The sequence below is a fragment of the Lagopus muta genome, chromosome 21 (genome assembly GCF_023343835.1).
Source record: "Lagopus muta isolate bLagMut1 chromosome 21, bLagMut1 primary, whole genome shotgun sequence".
In the NCBI taxonomy this organism is placed as follows: Eukaryota; Metazoa; Chordata; class Aves; order Galliformes; family Phasianidae; genus Lagopus; species Lagopus muta.
In genome coordinates, this window is record NC_064453.1 from 1,628,169 (window position 1) to 1,650,467 (window position 22,299).

The following is a 22,299-nucleotide window of genomic DNA, read 5'->3' on the forward strand; positions in this document are numbered from 1 at the left end:
TTGGGTCTTTTCTGCTTGTGTGACACGAGGAAGTTCAATGGACCTGGTCTTGTCAGAGTGACGCCAGCTTTGTATTTCCTTAGCTCAATATTTGCTGAGGTCCAGGAGAGCTGCCTGCACCTTGTGATCCTCGGCACTTAGTCTGCTGAATTCAGGAGGGTTCTTGCCATTAACTTTTCTGGAATTCTGAAATCTTCTGTGCTTTCCGTCCATGGATACTGAAGTGGGCAACCATCAGTAAGCACAGCAATGGTTAAGAGGCCATCTTCCCATGTGCTGTAAATCAAGACTGCCACAGTCAGTTAAAGTCAGAAATTGGGATGGCTGGAGGAGGGGGGAGAGGCAGAAAGCTTGGGGAGCTTGCAGCTGTTTTCACATCTTTTCTCCAGCAGAATTTCTTCAATTAGAAGCAAGGATTTTATGCAGGAAAACTTGGGAGAAATCAGATTGCACAAATGCTTTTTTCTTTTTTTTTTTTTTTTTTCCCCAGGAGCTGCCATAAGTTGCATTATTGAGTGTTATTTTATTCCTCTCCTCTCTCTCTACGGAACTGCAAAAGTGACAGTGCTTTAAATGGAAAGATTTGCAGCAAGCCATCAGTCATTGTGCATGGAGGATATATCTCCTGGTTTAGTCTTGCTCTTGCTTCCATAAATCAGCATAGCTAAAATATTTGTGGTTGTCTGTAGGAGATTTATGCAGGTGGGAGATTAGAGTCAGTCTGTCATTTTTGTGGGGGAAGTGAGAGATGGAACGGGCTGGGGAATGCTGGCTTGCAGGAAGGAAGGATTTATAATAATGTCAGTGGATATTTAGAGGTTCCATGGAGACAATTAGCAAAAAGTGTATGTATGTCTCTGTGTGTACGTGTCTACACATCTGATTTGGAAGCAGTTGTTCCTCTGCATCATTTTTGAGTTAATCTAGTTGGAGAGTGACATTATACGGAGGCATTCCTTTTCTCAGATCTACATTCAGTCTGACTGGAGTACGTGTAGTGGTTTTTCTCAGGTCTGAAGTGTTGTGTATGTGGCTTATGCCTTGCTTTTGCTAGCATGTGCTTATCTTGCAAATGTGTTGCATTAGTGATCGCCAGGTTAAAGTAGGCTGTCTGTTGTCGTATGGTGACTGGATGTTAGCAATGGTAGCAAAGCTCATAATTATGACCCAGTGAGTTTCTTTGAGTAGAGGATGGAGGTGAAGGAGGGACATGAGTAATACATGCTCTAATATTGGCAGCAAAATTCAGGTCAGCTTTTCAGGTGGTTGTAACACTGACTCCGCTGACCCTAATGATGTTTTGCTGGTTCACAGCAGTTCTGAGTGTGGCCCGCTGACTGCACTGGAGACACTGATTTACACAAGCTGACATCCCAACACTTCATTTCTGTGCAGCACAAGTGGCCCACCTGGAGTGCTGAGGATGGAAGGTCTCTGCCTGTTAATCATTCCTGTGTTATCTGAGGCCTGTATGAAGGTCATTGCTGCAGCTTCTGTTTCGCCTTGTTGCTGATGAGATCTACCTTGTTTCTAAGTACTTTCCAGGTTAGGCAAACTTCAGTGGGTAGGGATGGACGCTGCAGAGCCCCAACATCTTGTAAAGAGATTCTGGTAATCTTAAGAGTTTGTAAAATATAATAGAAATTCTCTAGACTTCTCACTCCTTTTCTATGAAAGTGTGTTTCTGATTTTCCAAGTACCTCTGTTTTGTGCCCTCTGACCTCAGTTTTTTTTTGGGTTTGGTTTGTTCTTTTTGATGGTGTGTTGTTGTTGTTGTTGTTTTCCAAAAAAACCTGTAATGCAACACAAGCAGCAAGCAGCCTGCCTTCAGAGCACAGCCTAGGGAGAGCTGCACGGTGCCAGCAGACATCCTGCACAAGTTTCTTTAGGATTTGAGGAAGGAGCAAACTCCACCTGCAGAGCTCCCCAGGTCAGCTTACTGAGCAGTGTCAGGTCTGACCAGGTGAGAACCCCGCATGCTGAACCAAGTGAAGATCCCCAATGCTTTACTAGGAGAAGAGGGATATCCTGTTAGTGCTGTTTAGGAGCAGTAATTTAAAAACAAAAACAACAACACAGAAGGAAATCCTACTTTGTAGAAGTAGCATTGCTGTGCTTTGTCACTATACTACTAAACCTAAGTGAAAATAATGTTCAGGAACATGTGTAATATGAAGGTACTGGTGGTTAGATCAGCCTTTTTTCCTGTTAGCCGTCTTTGCCAAGACCCTATAAATCTTTGCAGTTGTAGAGACAGCCTAAAAAAGCTGCTAACGTTTTCAACTACAGAGCATAACACTGAATAAGGATAGCTGAAAATTTTCTGTCAAAACTGTGTTTAATGGAAAGTGGAGTTTTGATAAAATAGCATTTTCACCAAAAATATCTGCTTTCCATGGAGAATGTTAGTTCTTCAGTATAATATTTTGACAGAAAATTTGAAATCTTGGGCTGAAGTATGTACAGCTGTTCGAGTCCGTCTAGTGCCATTCATATTTCTTCACCTCTTCAGATCTGAGGTATTTTGCCAACTCTGATTCTTAACATTGTGACACTTGGGATTTTTCTTCCTGCCCATCTCTGGAGTCGTGACATGGGTCCCTTGGCTTTTCTTCTCCAAGCACTGAGTTCCTATGGCTTCTGAGGTTAGAGAAGAAAATCCTTGTAAATGCAAGCTCACCAGGAACTGGAAATGGGAGGAAGCAAATGAAAAATTCATTTTCTTCTTCCAAATGACTCTCAAGATCTTTCAGTTATTTAAAAAATTATTTTTCTGAATCGAAAGTGTTTCACAGTCTGACTAAAGATTTTGAATAAGTTGAAGTTGGCAGTGCTTTCCCACATGAATGAGCTGAGAGAGTGCTGGACTGGGGCTGCACAAACTTTGATATGGCAGGGATGGCTGTGCATTTATCCTGTGACGTCTGGCACAGCTTTTTCTCCGCTTCATGTTCTGTTCAGTCAGTAGTTTAAAATCCCTCTAAGGCTGCTGTTGTCACGGTGCCAGGCCCTGGTTCACCTGTCCTGATGGTGGCATTCGTTTTAGGTCATTTAACGCATGTTGCTCTCTATGCTGACTAAATTAAATCAAGATAGGAACCGCTGTACTGGGTCAGGCAGAAGGTTTGTCTCTCCTAATATCCTGCCTCAGGGAACTGCCAGCATGGTGTCCCCAGGAAAAGAGGATGAGATCAGCCCAAACGCATGGTGCTGATGTTTGTTTTTCTTTACTAGTGATTCCTCGCATTCTGTTTGCATTTCTGAACATCGCTGATGGTTTTTATGATGATGATTTAATGGAACTTTGTTACAAACCTAAGATGTATCTGCGTGGCAGCTAGAATTGGTTTGTCTCGGTGTGTTAAAATTACACCTTTGTTGCACTGATCAAAAGAGACAAAGAGGATGAAAGAGGTGAAAAGGAGGAAAAGAGAAGCCTCAGACCTGTGGGCAGGAAGCATTGCTGTGGTTGTGCTTTCACTAGCAGAGACGCCTGACGTTCTTCATCATAGTTCGTTTTAATTCAAGCTTTAAGATCTCTTTTAAATTCCAGAGTTAAAATCTTCTGCCAGTGGTGTTTGCATTTCATCTACAAGCTGTCTTTCTTAAGTACTGTGGTTGTCATTGTTCATTCCAGAATAATAGTGCATCGAATGAGGGTGTCAGATAGCTGTCTGATGAACGTACAGCTTTCTGGCAAGTGAGAAATGTGCATGTTCCAAACTGGACCAAAAATCTCTTTTTGGCAATACTGTTACTGTAATGTTCATTTCTGCCATAATTAAGCCTTTCGTTTTTATTTTGCATTGGGTCCTTTGTTCAGAAGATAACGTCCAAGTAGCAAAACGTTATTCTAGTAAGCATCTGGAAATCTTAGACTGTGTCCATGCTAGTAAAACCAGGGATGCCTGGGAATGTTCCCAGGAATGTTCTTCAAATGTGGAATACGATACTACACTACTGAAGCAATGGAATGCTTCTGGGCAGAGCTTTGGCCCATGCCAGCTAATGTTTTTCTGAACTGTTCCCAGGTACGGGTTGGAGTGGGAAACCATTCCCAACGAGCAGCTTATCTGCAGGCACCCCGCGTGAGAGAGCTTTCTGATACAGGCAGGAGCCATTCTCTGTCAGCTGCCCTTAATGTGTTTGGGAGCGTTCTCACACACGTTTCATTTATTAGTGTAAGTATCTGTTACACCAAGTTAAAATCTGGCTGTCCCCCTCTCCCCCACCCCTTTTTGTGTGTCATCTTTTTAAAGAACGTGCTGGTACCACTGAGCACATTCCAGGAAGTTGTTTACATGATGTTTATTTGAAATTAGTCTCCAGTGTGTGTCACTGTAGTTGATTCCATGTTCAGTGATTTCCTTTGATCAGACAGAATATATCAATTAAAAATGGTGTTTATGGGCATGAACTTTATGCAGCAGTGTGTGTGAATATGTTATAAACTTCTGAACTGTTTTCATTATGTTGTATTGGCTGTAAAGAAGGATCAAAGATGTACTTTAGGACAGCTTTTGTATGTAGTAGGAAGTTCCCACCCCGGAATAGTATGGTTTAGGGAGGTAATCCAACTAAAGAAACACTGTAGATTCATTCTTATCTGTTTGAGGGTCCAGGAATAGTGGCTGATGTAAAATTCAGGCACTTCTGACATAGACATCAAATAACTCAAAATTCAGTTGATTTGTCAGTGCGGCTCAGAAATGAATGCTTTGAGTTCCAGGATGGGAATTCAGGCATTGGCTCCGTGTTACTTTCTGACAGCGTCTTTAACAGCCAACAAAGAAGGGGTTGTAAATGGGCCCAAGTGATTCTGGTGAGCACCTGAGCATTTAGAGTGTGCAGTGTCTCAGTAATAGGGCAAAGCTGCAATGTGAAATGTGTAATTGAGGCATGGAAGATATAAATGCTATAATGACGGGAGCTGCACGCTTGCAGAAGGTTTTCCTCTGTGACTGCAAGCAGCTTTGCAGCTCCTTTAAAACAAGACATCAAGCAGGTGCCAGTTTGCTGGTTTCCATGGGGACTGTTACTCTGATGTGCAGCATTGTGGCCTCAGCGATCAGTTGAGGACTGGTACAAATGAAATTGGTGAAGAGCTGAGTCTGACCCTGCACTGAGACCTGCAAAGCTTGTTCTTATCTGACAGACAGCAACTCTTGCCCTTGGCTTGGCTCAGTTGATGTTTCGTGCAGAGTCCCCAGCCACTAAAAGCTTCTGGCCATGGAGAGGCTGTTGTCCTCATCTGAGCTCTTGGGATTTTCGTACCGAGTCACAGGCAAAGGGAGAGGCATTAGCAGCTACAGAATTCAGAGCCCATAAATATCCATGCAGCCCCTTCCAGTTGCTTCATTGGGCTCCAGGTCAGCCCACAGAAAAGGACATCAAGCATCCGTGCTTCCACAACAGAATCCAGGGCTCATCAAAGAGAATTTCCCAGATTTATTTGTAACCAAATTTTTGCATTGTTTGAGATAAAATAGTTGTCAAGTGTTTTATAAGCCTGCCTGGTAAATTTTACCCATGTGTTGGGGAATTCCCTGCAGGGGGTGGTAAATGTTGAGGAAAGAGCTATAATGTAATTGTGAAAGCATGAGAAACCATAGAAGGTTTTTCAAATGAATTTTCAGCTTCGTTCACAGCTTGGCTGAAGAGCAGCTGTGGGAAACAAACCCCCTGCGAACTGAAACCACTGAGTCTAGCTCAGAGTCACAATTCTTCTGCTAAGCAGGGAATTTAAGCATTTTGGTGTTGGGGGGGAAATGAAACTGGCCCTTGCTCTGTTTTGCTGGGTGAGAACTCAGCCTTGCTGTAGGGTTTGGACTTCATTACAGACCAAGTGTTCAAGAGACAGGAAGAAGAAACGGTTATTTTAAATTTTCTCTTGCCCTGAGACAGGGAAACATTCTTGTTTGAAATTTCACAACTAATCATCAACGACTTAATTTAGAGAGACCTCGAGTATTAGTTTCGAAAGCGTTGGGTCCCTGAGCTGCCTCTGAGTCAGCTGGAGAGCCATGGGTGTTCAGCACACGGGGTGCGAACAAAGACTGCTTTGTTTTTGGGCCGCTCTGAGCTGCTGCCCTTCTTGAACCTGGTATCTGCAGAGGTGTATCCTGAGCACCTACTGACTGAACGGGACATGGAGACGTGGTCAATATCACCTTCTCTTCAGCTCTCAAAACGGGAGGCTTTATATCTCACAGGTCAGTCGTGCATTTACCGTGAGGTAAAAATGCATAACCTGTGGATGCAGCAAAGAGCGGCTGGAAGGTGGTTGCCTTGACGTGGTGTTTTCCACCAGACTGCGGTAGCAACCCACCAGTGCAGGAGCAGATTGAGATCAGCATCACCACAGACCTGTGGTTCACCTTATTGTTGGTAAGCCATCTGATGGGCCAAGTTTGACGCAGGTTATTGGTACACAGAAAGTGGGTGTGTGTGTGTTCCTCCTGTGCCTTGATGCTGACTGGAAAAGGAAAGTGTCATCTCAAACACTGGTACTGTATAATAAATTTGATTGTGCTTTAAAATCAGTGCCACAAGGATCCAGATTTTCAGAGATGCTTTACTGCCCAATGATTTAAATCAGAGTGAGGCATCTATCTTTTGAAGGTCTATGACCTTATTATATTGGCAATTAAAAGATAAAGAGGTGGTGGTGTTGTTAAGTCTGCTTGTCGTTCTGATAACTTCATCTTCTGTGTCTGCCCTCCAAGGCCTCCTCAACTTTCATCTCAAAAGCACAAAGTTCTCTGAATGAATTTCCATTTGTTGTCGGTCAGATCAGCAGCATCCATGTCGTATCCACCTGCTGCACTGCCTTCATTGACGCATGCAGTCTGTGTGGCTGAGACTTTATCAGATTAGCACTTATCAAACTGCACAGACGCACCCTGGACTCTATTCTTGTATTTCCAGGGTTACGTTGTAGTTTAGTCTGTCCCACAGGTTAACAGTCTTCATTCAGGAAAGGGTTTAAGCACGTACTTAGGCGTGTGAAGCACCCCATTCAGTGGTAATATGACTGCAATCAGCTACCAAGGCATGTATTTAGTGGAAGGAGCAAGTGGGTCCTATTCTCTTGCTCTCCAACCTGAGTTGCTCAATATTTCTCTAATCACTGATGTAACTGAGGCTGACAGCTATCCATCAACAGTGCAATCCTTGTGTGTGTGCTTGCAGAGGTGACAGACATTCAGCCCCAGGAGGGGAAGATTTCACTGTTTTCTTCCAATTTGCAAGCCAGATTGTTTTGGGGAAGGGAAAAAAGAAGTGCTGGAAGGTTGGCTATAGTTACAGGTGACAGTGAATCAAAAAGAGCTAATACTTTGGTTGTTCAGTAAGGAGTCCTGGCTGACTTCACAGTATTGTCTGCAGTCCTTTGAATCATGGAGGGTGTGAGCCTGTCACAGGTCCTTCGAGGGCTTGTAGCTATTTCTGCCTTAGAAATGTGGTTAATCTTTGAGCTGCAGGGATCCTTGGACCGATCTCCAGTGTGGTCACCCAGATAACAGCCATTACACGTAGTGATGCATTATACAGCATTTCAATTCATAGACGTTTTGTAAATGATTAATAGTTGCTTTAGTAAATAATTATTAACCCTAGCATGTTTAGTACCCCGACCTGTAAAATGTTTATGACATCTGCAAATAGTTTATTGCCTCCATATAAACTGCTTATAACTGGGTGCTCCGTGTGACTGAGTGCAGGCTGGCAGAGCAGAGATGGGCTCTGACCTGTTACCGAGATCCTCTCCGTTCTCATGGCGTAGCATGGAGCTGAGGACACTGTCTGGCTCTGTGACCAGAGGAGGAAATTGTCTCCCTTTGCACTTGGGCTATTTGCTGTACGTTATCTAGAACTTGTCAGGGCCCTTTGGTCTCTGATACAGATGGGATTTATCTGGGGAGCACAGATGAGTTGCTGTTATTTGAGTGCCGGCTGGAGCAAGTGCTGCCTGCTTCAGTGCTGGGAGGCACTGCGTGGTTACGTTTCCATCACTGTGTGATGTGGCACTGGGAGGATCAGTTCCTTACTATCTCACTTCTCACTGCCTTTCCTTGTCCAACCACTTTGTTTGACGTAACTATCTAGATTATGCATCGTTTGAGGATGGGTCTGAACTTCATACTCTGTCTGATCCTCTAAATTCTACTCAACTCAACAATGTACCAAATATGAATAACAGAGAATACAAATACCTGTAGTGTAATTGTGATAAGCACGTTTTACTTTATTCTTCTATTTCGTCTTGCATTTAATGATGCTTTTGTGTCTGGCTTGGAGCTCCTGCATTTTCTCCATTTGGATTGGCTTCTGGTGTGAAGTTTAGCAGCTGTACCTTTTATCCATGTGTTCTCTCTCACTGCTGTGTATGTGAAACTGCAGCTTTCTGGATGACAGACAGTTTCTTATGTGGTTACATCAGCCAGAAAGCTCTTCAATACCAGATAGGAATCTGTGCCGCTGTTGTCTGGGACTGGAAGGGCCTGTGCTCCATCCATCCAACAGCAAAGCTCTGAGGGGCAGAAGGATTCTGTAGTGCTCAGTTAAACCCCCCAGCATCCTGGTGTTTGTGTTGGCTGGTCATGGGCTCTTTTCCTTCTATAGATCCAACCATGATGCATCGTGTCTCTTCGGATTCTAACAAAGCAGGATCTGAGTTGAATCTGAAGTAAAAGGACAGGCTTTCTGGGACACTCAGGAGCTGGGACTTGTATTGCTGGTAAGAATGTGCAATCCTGCAGCTTCTCAAGCATTTCTAGAGACCTTTCGTGCAAAACTTAGTTGGGTTTAGTTTGGTTTATTCTTGTTCTTGTGTGTGTTGTTGTTTTTGTTTGTTAGTTGTGTTTGAAGGGCACCTCTTTCAGCCTAAGTGACTTCTGAGACTCAGCATGGATGTTTTGGGCATCACAGAATCTATGAGAATTAGAGAGCTACCAGAATTATTATTTTTTTCCCCACTGATGGGTTTACATTCAGTAAGTATCTGGATTGTTTTGCTGTGGAATCCTCAGAGGATGGGGACCAGGAAGAAAGAAGAGGTTGTCAGCAATTCTGTGTTTCTTGGTGCCATTAATTTAGCACCTGTGTGAGATTTAGCACGGTAATTCCTTAAATCTTAGCACGCTGCTCACAGAGGTAGGATGTCATAAAGGTGTCTGGTAAACAGATGTTACATTCTTTATAAGCTGTTAGGAAAGTGTGCATCATTCTGAATGAATAGGGAGGCATCTGCAAATACTTGGGAGATCTTTTTCACTTTGGTAGCTGCGCTTTGGTGATCTACAGGTACAAGCAGAGCGTGATGTACAGTGATAACAGCATCTTTTATTAAACCAATAATTGATTAATGGAAATGTGGGAAAATTAGCACCCTTACATTTGTGTTTTGTTCAATGAAATGTGAAGGGTTTTCTGCTGAAGCCACTCTAGAAGGCTATGAGATCCAAAACAAACTCAGGGCTCTCGCCTGAGCTCCCAGAACTGCTCTGAGGTTTGAAAGAGACACGTGCAGGGAGAAAGGGAGCATCCACGTGCAGGGAGAAAGGGAGCATCCCAGCATGGCTGTAGTGCCATGTCCCATGCTGCAGCACATAGGCCCAGTGGGGTGAGCTGGGTGGGGGTTTCCACCGTGAGTAAAACTCTTCCTTCTTGGATATAATTCAGCCTCCTTCGTTACACCATCTCTGGGATGGTTCATCCTTTTTCCACGTAGCTATCCATCATTTTTTGACACAGAAATTGCTATGACAAAACGCTGAAAGCTTTCGCTCTGGGCTATTTTTAATCTACTGTAGGTGAAAGATCAAAACACGTTTTTGGAAGATTTATATGCTGTAGCCTTGTGCTGTGCTGGATAGGATAAACAGGAGTTGACAAACTACAGGACAGGAGATTTAAACCATTGACCTCTGACACTGAGTCATCACAACTGTATGTTATGGCACTTATGCTTGGGAGCTGAAGGCTTTGCTCTAAGGGATTCTCATAAATGATTAGTAGGGGTATAGAAACAGTTCTTCTTCAGTCTTTAAGTTTTATTGTGGCAATCAGTAGTTAAATCTCCTTTCGGGCCCTTGTGGATTTTAGTGCAGAGTATTTGTGAGCAATTTTTGAGTGTAGCTCATGTGCAGCAACACTTCTCTGTTTCTTGGAAAAGGTGTAACCACTTAATGACAGTTCAGCTGGAGCAGACTCACTGCTTTCAGCTGATCCTTTTACAGCCCACTCTCTCAAGCTACTTCCCCATCTCTGAACTATGTCCATTTTTGAAGCAAAAGCCTTGATAAAGCAAAAAAAAACAAAACAACCCTCCCCCCCAAAAAAAAACCAACAACAAAAACACATTAGGATGTATGGAATGCTGTTTTCAAACGAAGCATGCCTCAGTATCCTGCTGAAGTAAGTCCCAGATTTGTGCAGTGCACTATAATGCAGGAGGAGGAGGACAGATGCATGTAACTGCTGCTCTGCCTGTAGGTCAGGAGTTGTCTAAAACACCTCCAAGCCTCCTTAGGATGCAGGGTTGAATGAAGAAAAGAGGGCAAAGCTGCTGGCATGGAAAGTGCATTGCAAGGTGGTGGTGATGGGAAGGACAGCTTTGTGACAGCTGTTGGCAGTCACCAGGCTGGAGCTTTTTTGGTGTAGAAGGTCACAGCACTTTGTTGCCTTTATTGCTGTCTGAGGTTTTTGGGCAATTGTAGCTGACTAGCTGACCCTCTGGGTTTACACATAGGCTCTGTGCAGTGTTGAGGACTGTTGGTGATGTTCAGAACGCGTGCTGCTTAAATTATACATCATTATGAGGAGCACATAGCCAATTAGTACATGGATTTGTTCTGCTTGTGCAAATCTTTTCTTGGGCTAAGGAAGTGTCATACAGAGACTTGGCTGAAGAAAAAAAGAAAATAGTTTAATCTTAAAAGGTAATTGTCATCCTCCAGCTAATGATAAGCAATATTACAGCCTGCATATCAGCTGTAATTAAGCGGTGAGACACAACAAGGTGTATGTTACACAGAGATAACACGGTGTTTAGGAGCCAGTGACCTGCAAAGCACATTATCTCCCAGCTGCACAAGCCCCACAGCCCGTGTGTACATGTGAGCCAGCAAATCCACTGTCCCCTCTTCCCCTGCCTTCGCTCTGCTTTCTAAGGTGCAAAAAACTATGAAGGATATTCCTATTTCTTGTTGTGTCTCATGATGCTTTTTTAAAAAACTCTTTTTACTTACATACATACATACCTACATACATACATACATACATACATTCTGTACATGTGAGAAGCCAGGACGAAGGATTCTGAGGAGGCATTCACTGGAGTTCTGGGAAATCACTTAAAATGGGGCCCATCAGTGCTTTGTGAGACACGTAGGTGTGCAGCATGCAGGGAAGGATTCTCACTGATGATGCAAGTACCAGACTGACAGTAACTCTTAATTTGCTCCAAGAAAGATTTCGTGGTGTTCTCAAAGATAGAAGAGGGAGCTTTCAGCTGGAACATCGTGTTAGATGAATCTTGTTTTAAAGTAGCATTGATTTTTTGGTTAGAATTAAGGACTGGAAGTGTGAAGCTTGTACTGCTTGTACTCAACATGAAAATCTTTCCTATCAAGATGCCATTTCTATGTAAATGTCCTCAATAGACTGACTAAACTATGATCCTGCATAAACGACTGAATTGGAACCAGGGCTGACAGTGTGGGGTAAGCACTGATAAAAAGCACCTCGAGAAAGGGAGTGAGGACATCTAAGTCCTGTTAGTTTGAGGAGGAAAACACACAGCTTGTTAGGTAGCACAGGAACCCTTAGTGTAGAACTGGTGTTGGAGGAAGGAACTGGTGTTGGAGAATGATAGCTCCCAAACAGCAACAGAAAACAGAAGGTGAGCTGGGATGACATTGGTTTTGTCCTGCTAAGTGTGATCAGTTTTCTGAAGGAAAGGGGAAGGGATGGGAGCCTTTTGTACAGCCTCACCTCTGAGGAAGGCCACATGCACATCTTTGCTAGGTTTCATTGGCATATTCCTGGTGCAGGATGAATGCCTATGAGCATGTGAGGTTTCATTTTGGAACAAGTGGATATATGAGACTTCCTCCTTATATTTTTCACACTAAATTGTGCAAGGCCGAAAACTTTGTTGATCCAGAAAAATGGAAGGATAGTTGTCTTGTAGCTGGAGCCATTCTGTACATCGTCAGATGCAGAGAAAGGTTCTTTGGACTTAAATAGCACTTAGCCTGTCTGGATGCTGGTTTCAATTGGACATCCTAGATATTACTGTAATAAAAATGTAAATAAAGGAAGTTAGGCTTGATATAAGAGCAGAGAGACAAAGCAGAGGCACTAGGAACAGCTGTCTGTTCCTCAGAGCCCTTCTACTGGGTGAGACTGTTTCTGATTACAGCTGCAGCACTGTAAATGCCTGCTAGATGTCTGGTGATAATCCATTCAAAGCAATTACAAGGCATCCGTCACCAGCAGGGTCTGAGCCACAGGCCTCTTATCTGGGAAAATTGATGGAAGAGAAAGAGGCAGTGGGGGAAGAAATCAATGCCTTTCACCAATGTTATCTGCCAAATTGAATTAAGCAGCGTGGGATCCCAGCTTTATACACTGTGAGAGTCAGAACTTAAAGAATCTGTTTATAGTGAGCTCGATCGTGGGCAAGGCAGGTGAGGGATGGACTCTTTCACTTACCTGCAGTTCCATCCATGCCTCCTAACATCAGCAGCACTTCTGTGTGCAGAAGAAGTCCAGAACTCAACATACAGAACGCTTAACCTCACAGCACCACTTCCAGATGTGAACCTCGTGTCTTCTTGAGGTCAGAACATACCATTCCAGTTCTATTCTAATGGAGTGTAGAGAAGGCAACTATGATGATGATACAAGCAGAGGTACAATAACTAGTTCTGTTTCTAAGCGTGCAATGAAACTATTGCTTAAAAATGATCTGTTTATTGAACCTTTTGGCAGTGCACTCGTGGTATGTAGAATGTAATCCAGGACTGAGAGCTATGGAAAGTCATCAAGTCTGGAGTTCATGGGCAGGGGCACGCTACAGATGGTGGGGTTTTTTATTTGCTTTTTGAGCCCGAGGGGTTGGGAGGGTGCAGGGTTAGGATGGCTGACTGGAAGTGGCCCAAGGGATGTTCCATAGTGTCTGACATGTGGAAGGAGCTTTGGAGGGGGTGGGACTTCATCTCTTCTGCTGCTCGGGGGTAGCTGGGCATCAGTTGTGGGGTGGTGAGCAAGTGCTTGTGCATCCATCTCTCCAGATAGTCCTAGCTATTTTCCTCCTCCTTTATCTTAGTAAATATTTTATCTCAACCCACGAGTTTTGCTTTTATTTATTTATTTTTTTAAATTATTCTTTCCCCCATCCCACTGGGAAGAGGGGAAGTGAGTGAATGGCAGCGTGGAGCTCAGCCAGCTGCCGGGTTAATCCAGCAGATGTTTACAGTGTGCAGATTTTATTTATTTATCTATTTATTTTAACAAATCTTTGCAGCAGTAACCCTGATTTTTCCTTTGGTCTTTGTAAGTTCAGTACTTTTTCTGTTGGTTCTTCCTGTCCTGCCCGTGTGGTGGTGGTTGTTGTTGTAGCTCATACGAACGGCAGAGACAAGAGTAGTCATTAGTGATAAGTGATGGAAAGGCCAGAGGACTGAGCTACCAGGCCAGAACAGGCTTTGGGGAATTATTTAGGAGCATGAAATTCTCAAGCTTCCAGATTAAGGAGCTGACTCAGCAGACAACAAATACAAAAGTAAATCCAAGAAGATGAGCCAAGAAAACCCACGGATACTGTACAGAACAATTCAACTCAATCAGTTCAGCACAGAGATCTGTGGAAGCTTTTTTTCCTCCCCAACACAAGTCTGTGAGAATTTGCATTGCAGTCAGGTATACTTAAAGTGCACATAAGCCATCTAATAAAAATTCCACTGGAGTGTACGTCACACAGCTGGGTTTTATTATATTTGTGCTCTCTTCCCACTGACAGTGCCTTTATAACTGGATTACTCACATATCATCATTAACTGTGACACTCCTGGGTTTTTACTGCTTCCCTGGTTCCTATCATCTTCTGCAAGTTTTATCCCTTCCTTGCAGATGTGCCAAGATGTATTTCTTTAATATCTTTTCAGCAGATGAACATGGGAGCACATAAAAAGTGTGGTTTGGACACCATGGGCAGCAACAAGAGCTGTCTTCATTTCTGCCCCAAATCCCTATCAAACCTCTGCCCTGTATGTGCGCTGAGTTTTCCCTTTGCTCCATCTGTTAGGTATAAATAAGGGTTGGAAAGGAGCGAGACACGGTGCTGAGCTCTTGTTTCTGGTTTTGATATTTCATGGCCATTTTTACCATTTGTCCTCCATCCAAGAGCTTTCATCGAATACATGCACCGTGTTTGCAGTTGGTGGCTTTAGGAACGTGTGACTTTGCCCTGTATTTTCGAGAGCAGTCTCCTTGCTCTGGTTACTGTGTGCAAGTGGATATTTCGAGTGATACAGTGATGAAACTATCCTGGTACCTCTTGAACTGCAGCTGTGTGGGCAGAGGCAGGTTGCCAAAGGAAAAGACTACAGAAGTCCAGGAAAGGTGAGGAAATGGAGAGAAAGCAAAGCTTTGCATGGGCGAGTGAGTATCCTGGACACCTCCATTTCTTGCTGCCTGCTAAGAAACTGACAGGCACCTAACTTAATGGTGTTGGAAAATGCACTTCTTCTCAGCGTGGCCCCAGCTGTGTGTCTCAACTCACAAACCTCTTCTGAACGCCTCATTTACGATGTGACATTAAACTGGCATCCTTGTTACAGCTAGCAAATCAGCAGCTATGGATTTCTCTTAATCATTTTCGTTTCTGTATGTAAGCAAGTTAGTATTTAAAATAATAAAAAAAAAGATAGTAATTGTGTGTATTATTTTGGGTTTTGCCAACATTGACCCCTGTCTTCATGGTCTTCTATTACAGCAGCCATGTATTCATCCTCCCTCCAAAGGACGTGAACTCAGAACTGCGGAGGAGGCGAACGATCTACAGGGGTCTGCTCCATGCATTGGTGCCTGTGATGTGGGTCAGTGCAGTGAAAGCTCCTGGAGTGCAGAGCAGCCAGATGAATTTGGGATAGCTGCGTAGGGATAGTCCAAGAATAAGGACAATGCCAATAGCACTGCGAGCTGGATGCAGACATCTGAGACTACCGTGTGTGCGGCCAGGCCTGACTTCCAAGTTAGCCTCAGCTAACTTCAGAAAATGAAACAAACACGATTTACTCCCAGATTTATTTGAAAACTGTCTTGAGTTCGATGTCCTTATCTGAGCTGGGAACCTGGCTCTAACCCAGGACTGCATCACAACAGTTCCGTCTCAGTGCTGGGCGGTGGGTGAGCTTGAAGCTTCCTGCTCTGGAAGGTAACTCTGTCTTGTCCTTCTCTACTTGCATAATAATTTTGAATTATTGCTACACTGTTCTTTATCAGTGTAGTAGGATCCTTTCAATCTGTGTCTGAGTTAATTTACTGATTTGCAGTGCAATGGTAAATGAGGTTGAGGACTGTCACCCTATTCCTAAAGGAAGGAATTCTGCTGTGTCCTGTTGAGAAATTGAGCTGGGAGTGTGACTGCTGGTTGTGCCCACTGCTAATGTCCAGGTGGTAGAAACAGGAAATAAACCAACACCTTAGAAAACAAGGCCAGATGAGTCAGAAATAAGAAGTACCATTTTTTTTTAAGCTTCCTTTGATCATTCTCTGGCTTTTCCACTGTTTTACAAGGGCACATTAAGAAATGTACCAGAGCTGTGGAAATTCTGCAGCCATTTCTCAGAAAACCATGAGAGAATTACTTTAACATATGTTTCCATCTCCTGCTTTTTGCATTTTTCCCCTCTTGTATTTCTTTTTCTTTGACCTGGTACAAACTGTTATGTGCTTACACGTCTCCTCTTCAAAGGAAATGTACTGAATCCACTGTTAGGATTTTCCCGCAAAGAGGTGCGCATCATTTCTAATTAAATTCCTTTCTTCTATCAGTATTGCCACGTGCAGACCTGAGAATGCCTGTCTAAGTGGTGCCTCAGAGCCTCGTGGCAGGGCTGGCTGGTGCTCTGGTTAGCACGCAGCCTCAGGTTGCTTGTGGGCCTGAGAGCATTTAAAGCAGTCAGCCTTTTTTGTTTTTTTTTTTTTGGATGCTAAAAAAGATAAACCATGGCAGGAAATCCGAGCTTCCCTCCAGCATCTATGACAATTTAATGCCACTTCCACCCATAGGCAGAAGGGGTTTTGTGTTTTTTTTTAGGGTGTGTGGGTGTGTAGCAGATGAATGCATGGCTACATTGCATGATCTCAAAACTGGAACACAAGGAATTGGCTTGCAGGCTAAAAAAGTTTGCTGCTTGACAGAATATGACTCGTCCAGATCTATATGCACGCATACAACAAATATACATCTAGTATTCTTAGCACATAATAATAAATTGTTCTGTCATCAGACTTGTGAGGTGGCTCATGCCATGTGAAGACATCTGGCCCATGTTAGTCACGAGCTTTGTGTTTGTTTCTCCACAGCTACAACAGACTGAGCCAAGCAGCCCCACAGGGACCTGCTGAGGACGCAGAGCTCGTGCTCAGCCCTCACCTCTTCCACACCTCTCCTTAAGCACAAGGCAGAGCACATCTCCAGCCTGCAGATCTCCAGGTGAGTCTGGCGTTCTGTTAGCACTGCTGCTGCCCAGGGACGTCTGTTTAATCTGCTGGGTCTGAGAGGCTCAAGGAAAGGAAGCACAGCTGGCACTGGTGCCTGCCCAGGCCAGGCAGTGTTTGGTGTTGGTGCTGTTACCTCTGCTGCTGCTCTAGGTAAATATATTGTCCCAAGGGAAATGACAATCTGAACAAGTTGTGTGTGCGTCTGCATAGCAGAGTTTCTGCCTGTTGCAGTGTTTAAATTAGACTGCTTTGATAAGTCCTGACTTCTCACACAGGGATCCCTCACACCTTTCCAGACACCTCTCACATCTCTGACATCTGTCCTGAACAGTGAGGGCCCAGCTGCAAGCAGAAAAAACTCAAAAACCATTGCATATCTATTTATTTTTTTCTGGACAAACAATTTTATTTTAGGTAATGCGTCTATACACTGTACATTCAGTCACTGTGGTATATAAGCATAGCTATTTTCATACATAATCTCATAAAGTCCTTTATTTTACAATATTATCTGCTTCGAGGGGAGGGGATGTGGAAAAGGGGGTGGAAAAGGACTATCAAGGTACACAGCGAAATAGATAAATATGCCAAGCTTTTTTCTTATTTTTTTTTAAATCAGGCATTTATAAACAAGAAAGCATACATTACTTACATAAAAATAGTTCTAGAATAGTAGAGTAAGTCATAATATTGTCATTAGCAGCAGCATAGGAGAGACCAGGATAACAAAAATGTGCTGAAATGCTATTGGCTATTATAAATGTATAGATTTATTTTTCTTCAATTGAAAAAATGTCATTTCTGTGATTTTTGATTTAAAAAAAAAAAAGAAATAAAAGAAAAAAAACCCAAAACAATAACAAAAAAAACCAAACCAACAAAAAAGTCCTAAAACATCTGGGCTGATTCTGAGGGCAGAACAGAAAGAGAAATCAACCTTTTGGTAATAAAATACAGTGAAAACATGGACAAATAAAATGCAAATGATGGAGAGAGGTTAAACCCACATTGAAACTCGCAAAAAGATTTTTTGTGGTTTTGTTTTTCCTAACAGACAGCAAAGGTTCTTCTTAGTTAAAAACACAACTCATAAAACAAGACAGCTACCAGGTAAGAAAGAGTTTTGAAAAAGTAAACACCATATACACTTATAATACAACAGTGTAAAATGAAAAAAAGTATTTACATGTTGAATTTACTGTTAAGTTTTTTTACATTGGCTAGTTCTGTTTGAAAAGCAGAATATTATGTTATACTATTAGCTGCTCCAAAGATATGAATGTTATTGCTGTTGGTTTTTTTTTTCCCTTCGTTAAGTCTTCTTTCAGTAATAGAAACAATGAGTGATTAAACTGAATATACAAGTAATATATTTTTAATTACAGGGAGAGTCAACAGCCTGTGTGAAACACCTCTTCTCCCTTTTAACTTCGTAAAGGAAACTAAAGAGCAGATGGAGTGAGAAATGGCCTCTACAGCTCCTACACCTGCGGACTGAGCAGTGAGTGAGAGCTGCCCCACGGCAGGGCAGCAGACACAGAAATTACACACAGAACCCCCTCACCTCAACACCTCCAGCACGGCTTCCCCTGAAGGCTCCCCCCGCTTGGAGAGGCGTTTTTACAAAGTGTCTCTATGGCTTTATACTGACAGAATTACTGTAAAAATAAATGACATACACAGGAATTCTGAATTAGAAAATAATTATTTCTGCAGAACGTATCAAGATTTCATTTCATTTCATTCAAGCGTACTTAGGAAAGACACACAATGATTTACAGTTCCTATCCTGTAAAAACTCCCCTGTCAATTAACTGCTGGTGGAAAGGGGTTGCTGTCAGCCTTTGTGCACCTTATTCAATCACAATGATTTGTAAACCTGATTTTGCAGACGTTTTTTACTAGGATGTTTCCATTCCCTAGAATCAAACGCTAATAAGTCTTAACTTCAAATGCTGTGATTTAGTCACGTTTTACACTTCATTGTAAGACATGGCAAAAGAAGAAGCCGTGCTTTTCTAACAATAGTACATAATTCATAATGTAATTCATTTTAGAAAGATTTCTTGCAAATCTCATCTGATCTATGTGAGAAACAAAGATGATGATGGTGGTTTGACAGCTAAGAAAAATGTTTCTTATTAATTTCTTTTTCTTTGGGGAAAAAAAAAAGCAGAATTCATTGATGTTGGAGGCTAAAAGCATCATATGCACAGAAGTTGTGGCAGTGAATCACTATCCTTCCTGAGACACGAAATAAATAGTGCCATGTGCTACAGGTCAGTGGGCGCCGCTCCTGGAAGGAAAAGCAAAGGGAGAGGGCTGTGCTGCCCATGAGTGGGTGAGTCACAGCAGGAGGAAAACAACAGTATCTGAAGAAGCAGATTTCAGGAGTCTGATATTGGGGTGAGAACAGATGTGTTCTATGTGTAATTTCTTGACACGGCAGCAAAACGTAGCAAATGGGAGACTTCTGAAATGCACAATGATCAACTAAAGCTAAAATTGTTCAGTTTCCCTTGAAGAAATCAGTGAATAATACAGATCTGGAAATCATAAGGCTGAGAACATTTTTATGCATACTGCATAACAAAATAAACCCTTTACATAAGACAGTAATAATGCCCATTAATGAATATACATATGGCAGAGATTTTAATTCCATGCATATGATTTAATAATTGCAGAAAAAAAAAAAAAACATACAAAGAAGCAAAAAAACAAAACAAAAACCCACATTAAAAAAACCCAACAACGTTGTCTAAGCATAATCAAAATCCTTTTGCATTGCACTTTAGAAGAGGAGTTCTGCATCCAGCCTCAGGCTCCAGCATCCCACGCACAGGGCCAAGCCCTGCACAACCAGGCAGGTTTGTGTCATTTATTTGCTGTCACTGTTTCTTGCTCCCAACAGTTCTACATTGTCCCAGTAATTATTACTCCTTTCATATTTCTTCTTTTTGTACCTAAAACGTATATATGAACTTCTCTGTTAATGCTCACAGTTACTATAATGGTTATTATAATGGTTTCAAGCAAACAGCTCTTGTTTAAAACAAACAAACAACAACAAAAAAAAAACAACAACAAAAAACCCTCTAATGTACTGTAAGTAAATACTGTAATTTTAGGATTGGAAGCCGCTTTCTGTCTACAGGGAAATAATTTTTAAGCTTACATAGTTTGCATTAATGTCCAAAAGCAAATAAAGATTACTGGAAATACATTTCTTTGTTTAGAATAACTTCTGGGTATGATGATGCATAGGATTTTTTTTTTTCTTTTTATTCTTAAAGTTTAAAAAAAAAAAAGAAGGTCAGCATTGCCTATAGAAGATGCTGAGAGGAAAAATGAGCTGGAAGGCACAACTGCAGCCCCAGATCAACTTTTCACTGAGCTTGAGTGTATCAGAGGTGAGTGTGTGTGGGTGAAAACAACTCCTCTGTCATTCAGTAAAGCACCAACTGACTTTGAGCACTTCCCAGCCTCGACAGACACAGCTGTGAAACCCTTTGTGCTTGGTAGCATTCTGTACCCACTGAGTTCCCCTTCTGCACACATGGAAATGACGGTGCGTGGTGGAAATGGTGGTGATGATTTTAACATCTGCAGAGTAGAATTGAGAATGCTGAACTTGTAAACTTCCAGAATTTGGAATAAAATGCAGAGTAATGTTCTGACGAAGTGCAGTTTAAACAAATTGACAACGACGACAATGACAGTAAGACAAGGTGATGCTATGCTGCATTTTTATTCCGGGGCTGCGGCTTGGATCCCAAAATTAAAGTAATTTCTATTTTTAAAAACAGAAGTTTTTCTTTTAAAAAAGATGTAGGCTTATTCACAGCAGCAAAAGTGTCGTTCTTCTTCTCTGTAGTATCCAGTAATGCGATGTTGCACTCTCCTTGGGCACAGAAATCCTGACAAACAGTTCAGAATAAAAGTAGGTAAATACTGAATTCTATGGTAAGATGGTGCAACAAAGATGAGTCTTCCAGAGAACCGAAAGCTGACGCGAAGATTTCAGAATGACTTCAAAACACATCTTCTGCTTTATTTCTCAACCAACTTAACAGATCATCCATTTCCTTCCTTTACTTCTTTCTTTTCCTAAAGCTGAAGTGCTCTTGGATGAAGTCTTTTGAACACATCGATTAATGAAGATGTCTGTAGAAAATATGGTGTGATTTGAAACACTGAAGTCTGTAAGGCTGGGTTTGTAATTCTGAAGCGTCCATCTTCTCTTCCTGCCCCCCCCTCCCCCCCCCACACCCTTACAATCCTGCATCTTCCTTTCTTCTTGTGTTCAGGACAGGAAATGAAGGTGATTGTTTCTAAGGAAAAAATCAACTTTGAAAAGCACTCTGAAATTCTCATACAACCACAGGACAGGATTAAAACTGTGATGGCTTCCTAGACGGCTGGAAAACTGCTAATGAAATGGCATCATCACCAAAGGGCTTCTGCGTTAAGAATCCCAAAGCCTTTAACAAGTCATAAAAATTGTGCATCGAAGGTTTTTGTTTTGCTTTTAAAGGTTCATTATAAAAAATCTTGTTAATTTTTTTAATACCAAGTCTGTGTAATGAATTACTTTAAATAGCTTATAAGAAAAGTTTGTTTTTAAATTCCAAAATGTTCCGACAGGCAGAAGGGCAACATAAAAACACTGCCATGCTTGCCTTTTTCTCTGATTCTAGTTGGACGATGCTGCTTGCTTGGAGTTTGCCAGTAGAAAATTTGCTGTGGACTTAAAAGTATCTTGTTTATAAACACTTTGTGTTTTATAGGCACAGTAAGATGTTGTGCTATATGGATTGGAAAAAAAACAAAAGAGGCGTAATTCAGTGCTTCTGTTATAAAGAGTAACATTTGCCTTCCAACTAATAAGAATCCGTATTCATAGATCTGTGTGTCAGGACACCACTACTCACACATGCACTTACACACGTACCCCACACATCCTCCCTTACTGTGCATATTTGTCATTCTGTCTGTCTGAGACGACGTGGTGGTTTAATTCTCAATGTTGCTCGTTGTGTTTTCACTGCTGGATTGACTGCTTGATTTAGGCCACAGCTGTTCCTGAAGTTCCTTGACTACTTTTTCCAAGTGTTCTCGAGCCTCCCTCTCATGCATCAGGTCAGCTCGGAGCTGCTCCCTGTCAGCCTCTGCGTGCTGAAGCTTAACCTGTAGGTCCTCAATCTGGAGAAAAGAAAAACCAGACATGAAACTACCAAAGTGGAGGTAAGGAAAAGAATTCTCTTTTTCCCTACTTTGTTTCCATGCACTATTCTGCAATTATCCAAGTGCTTTACACAAACTGTTTAGCTTAGAAATTCTTAAATACTTCTGATGTATTCTTTGTATCAGCTGCAGTACCCTCACAAACAGGAACCTGTAAACCTCTCCCATTAAACGTGTGGAACTGTAAAGAGGCACCTGTGGATTTTCAAAGCTCTGTTCAGCCTGTGAGGAATTCTGCTTATCTGCACTTGTTGCCTTGGTTTTTCTTTTTTTTTTCCTGCTAAAGTGGAAGTGAGCTGCAGGTAACGCCCAGAGCAG

General features: G+C 42.2%; 1 protein-coding gene and 1 long non-coding RNA gene across 7 annotated transcripts in view; one reads left to right on the top strand and one right to left on the bottom strand.

Annotated features, from left to right (window-relative positions):
* Positions 1-19,853, top strand: part of LOC125703392 (uncharacterized) — a 32,773-nt gene extending 12,920 nt beyond the window's left edge. Inside the window, exons 2-5 of one of the 2 annotated variants that reach the window (XR_007380845.1) lie at positions 4,032-4,181; positions 15,002-15,442; positions 16,597-16,726; positions 18,120-19,853. This is a non-coding gene — a long non-coding RNA (uncharacterized LOC125703392). The remainder of the gene's footprint in view (positions 1-4,031; positions 4,182-15,001; positions 15,443-16,596; positions 16,727-18,119) is intronic. The other variant, XR_007380846.1, reaches the window with a different exon arrangement.
* The window catches only part of SKI (SKI proto-oncogene), a 101,438-nt gene continuing 96,690 nt past the window's right edge, over positions 17,552-22,299 (bottom strand). For 4 of the 5 annotated variants that reach the window (XM_048967773.1, XM_048967776.1, XM_048967777.1 and 1 more), the window contains one exon: positions 17,552-21,939. In XM_048967773.1, the coding sequence (XP_048823730.1) occupies positions 21,751-21,939 (189 nt within the window). In that variant the 3' untranslated portion in view covers positions 17,552-21,750. The remainder of the gene's footprint in view (positions 21,940-22,299) is intronic. The other variant, XM_048967775.1, reaches the window with a different exon arrangement.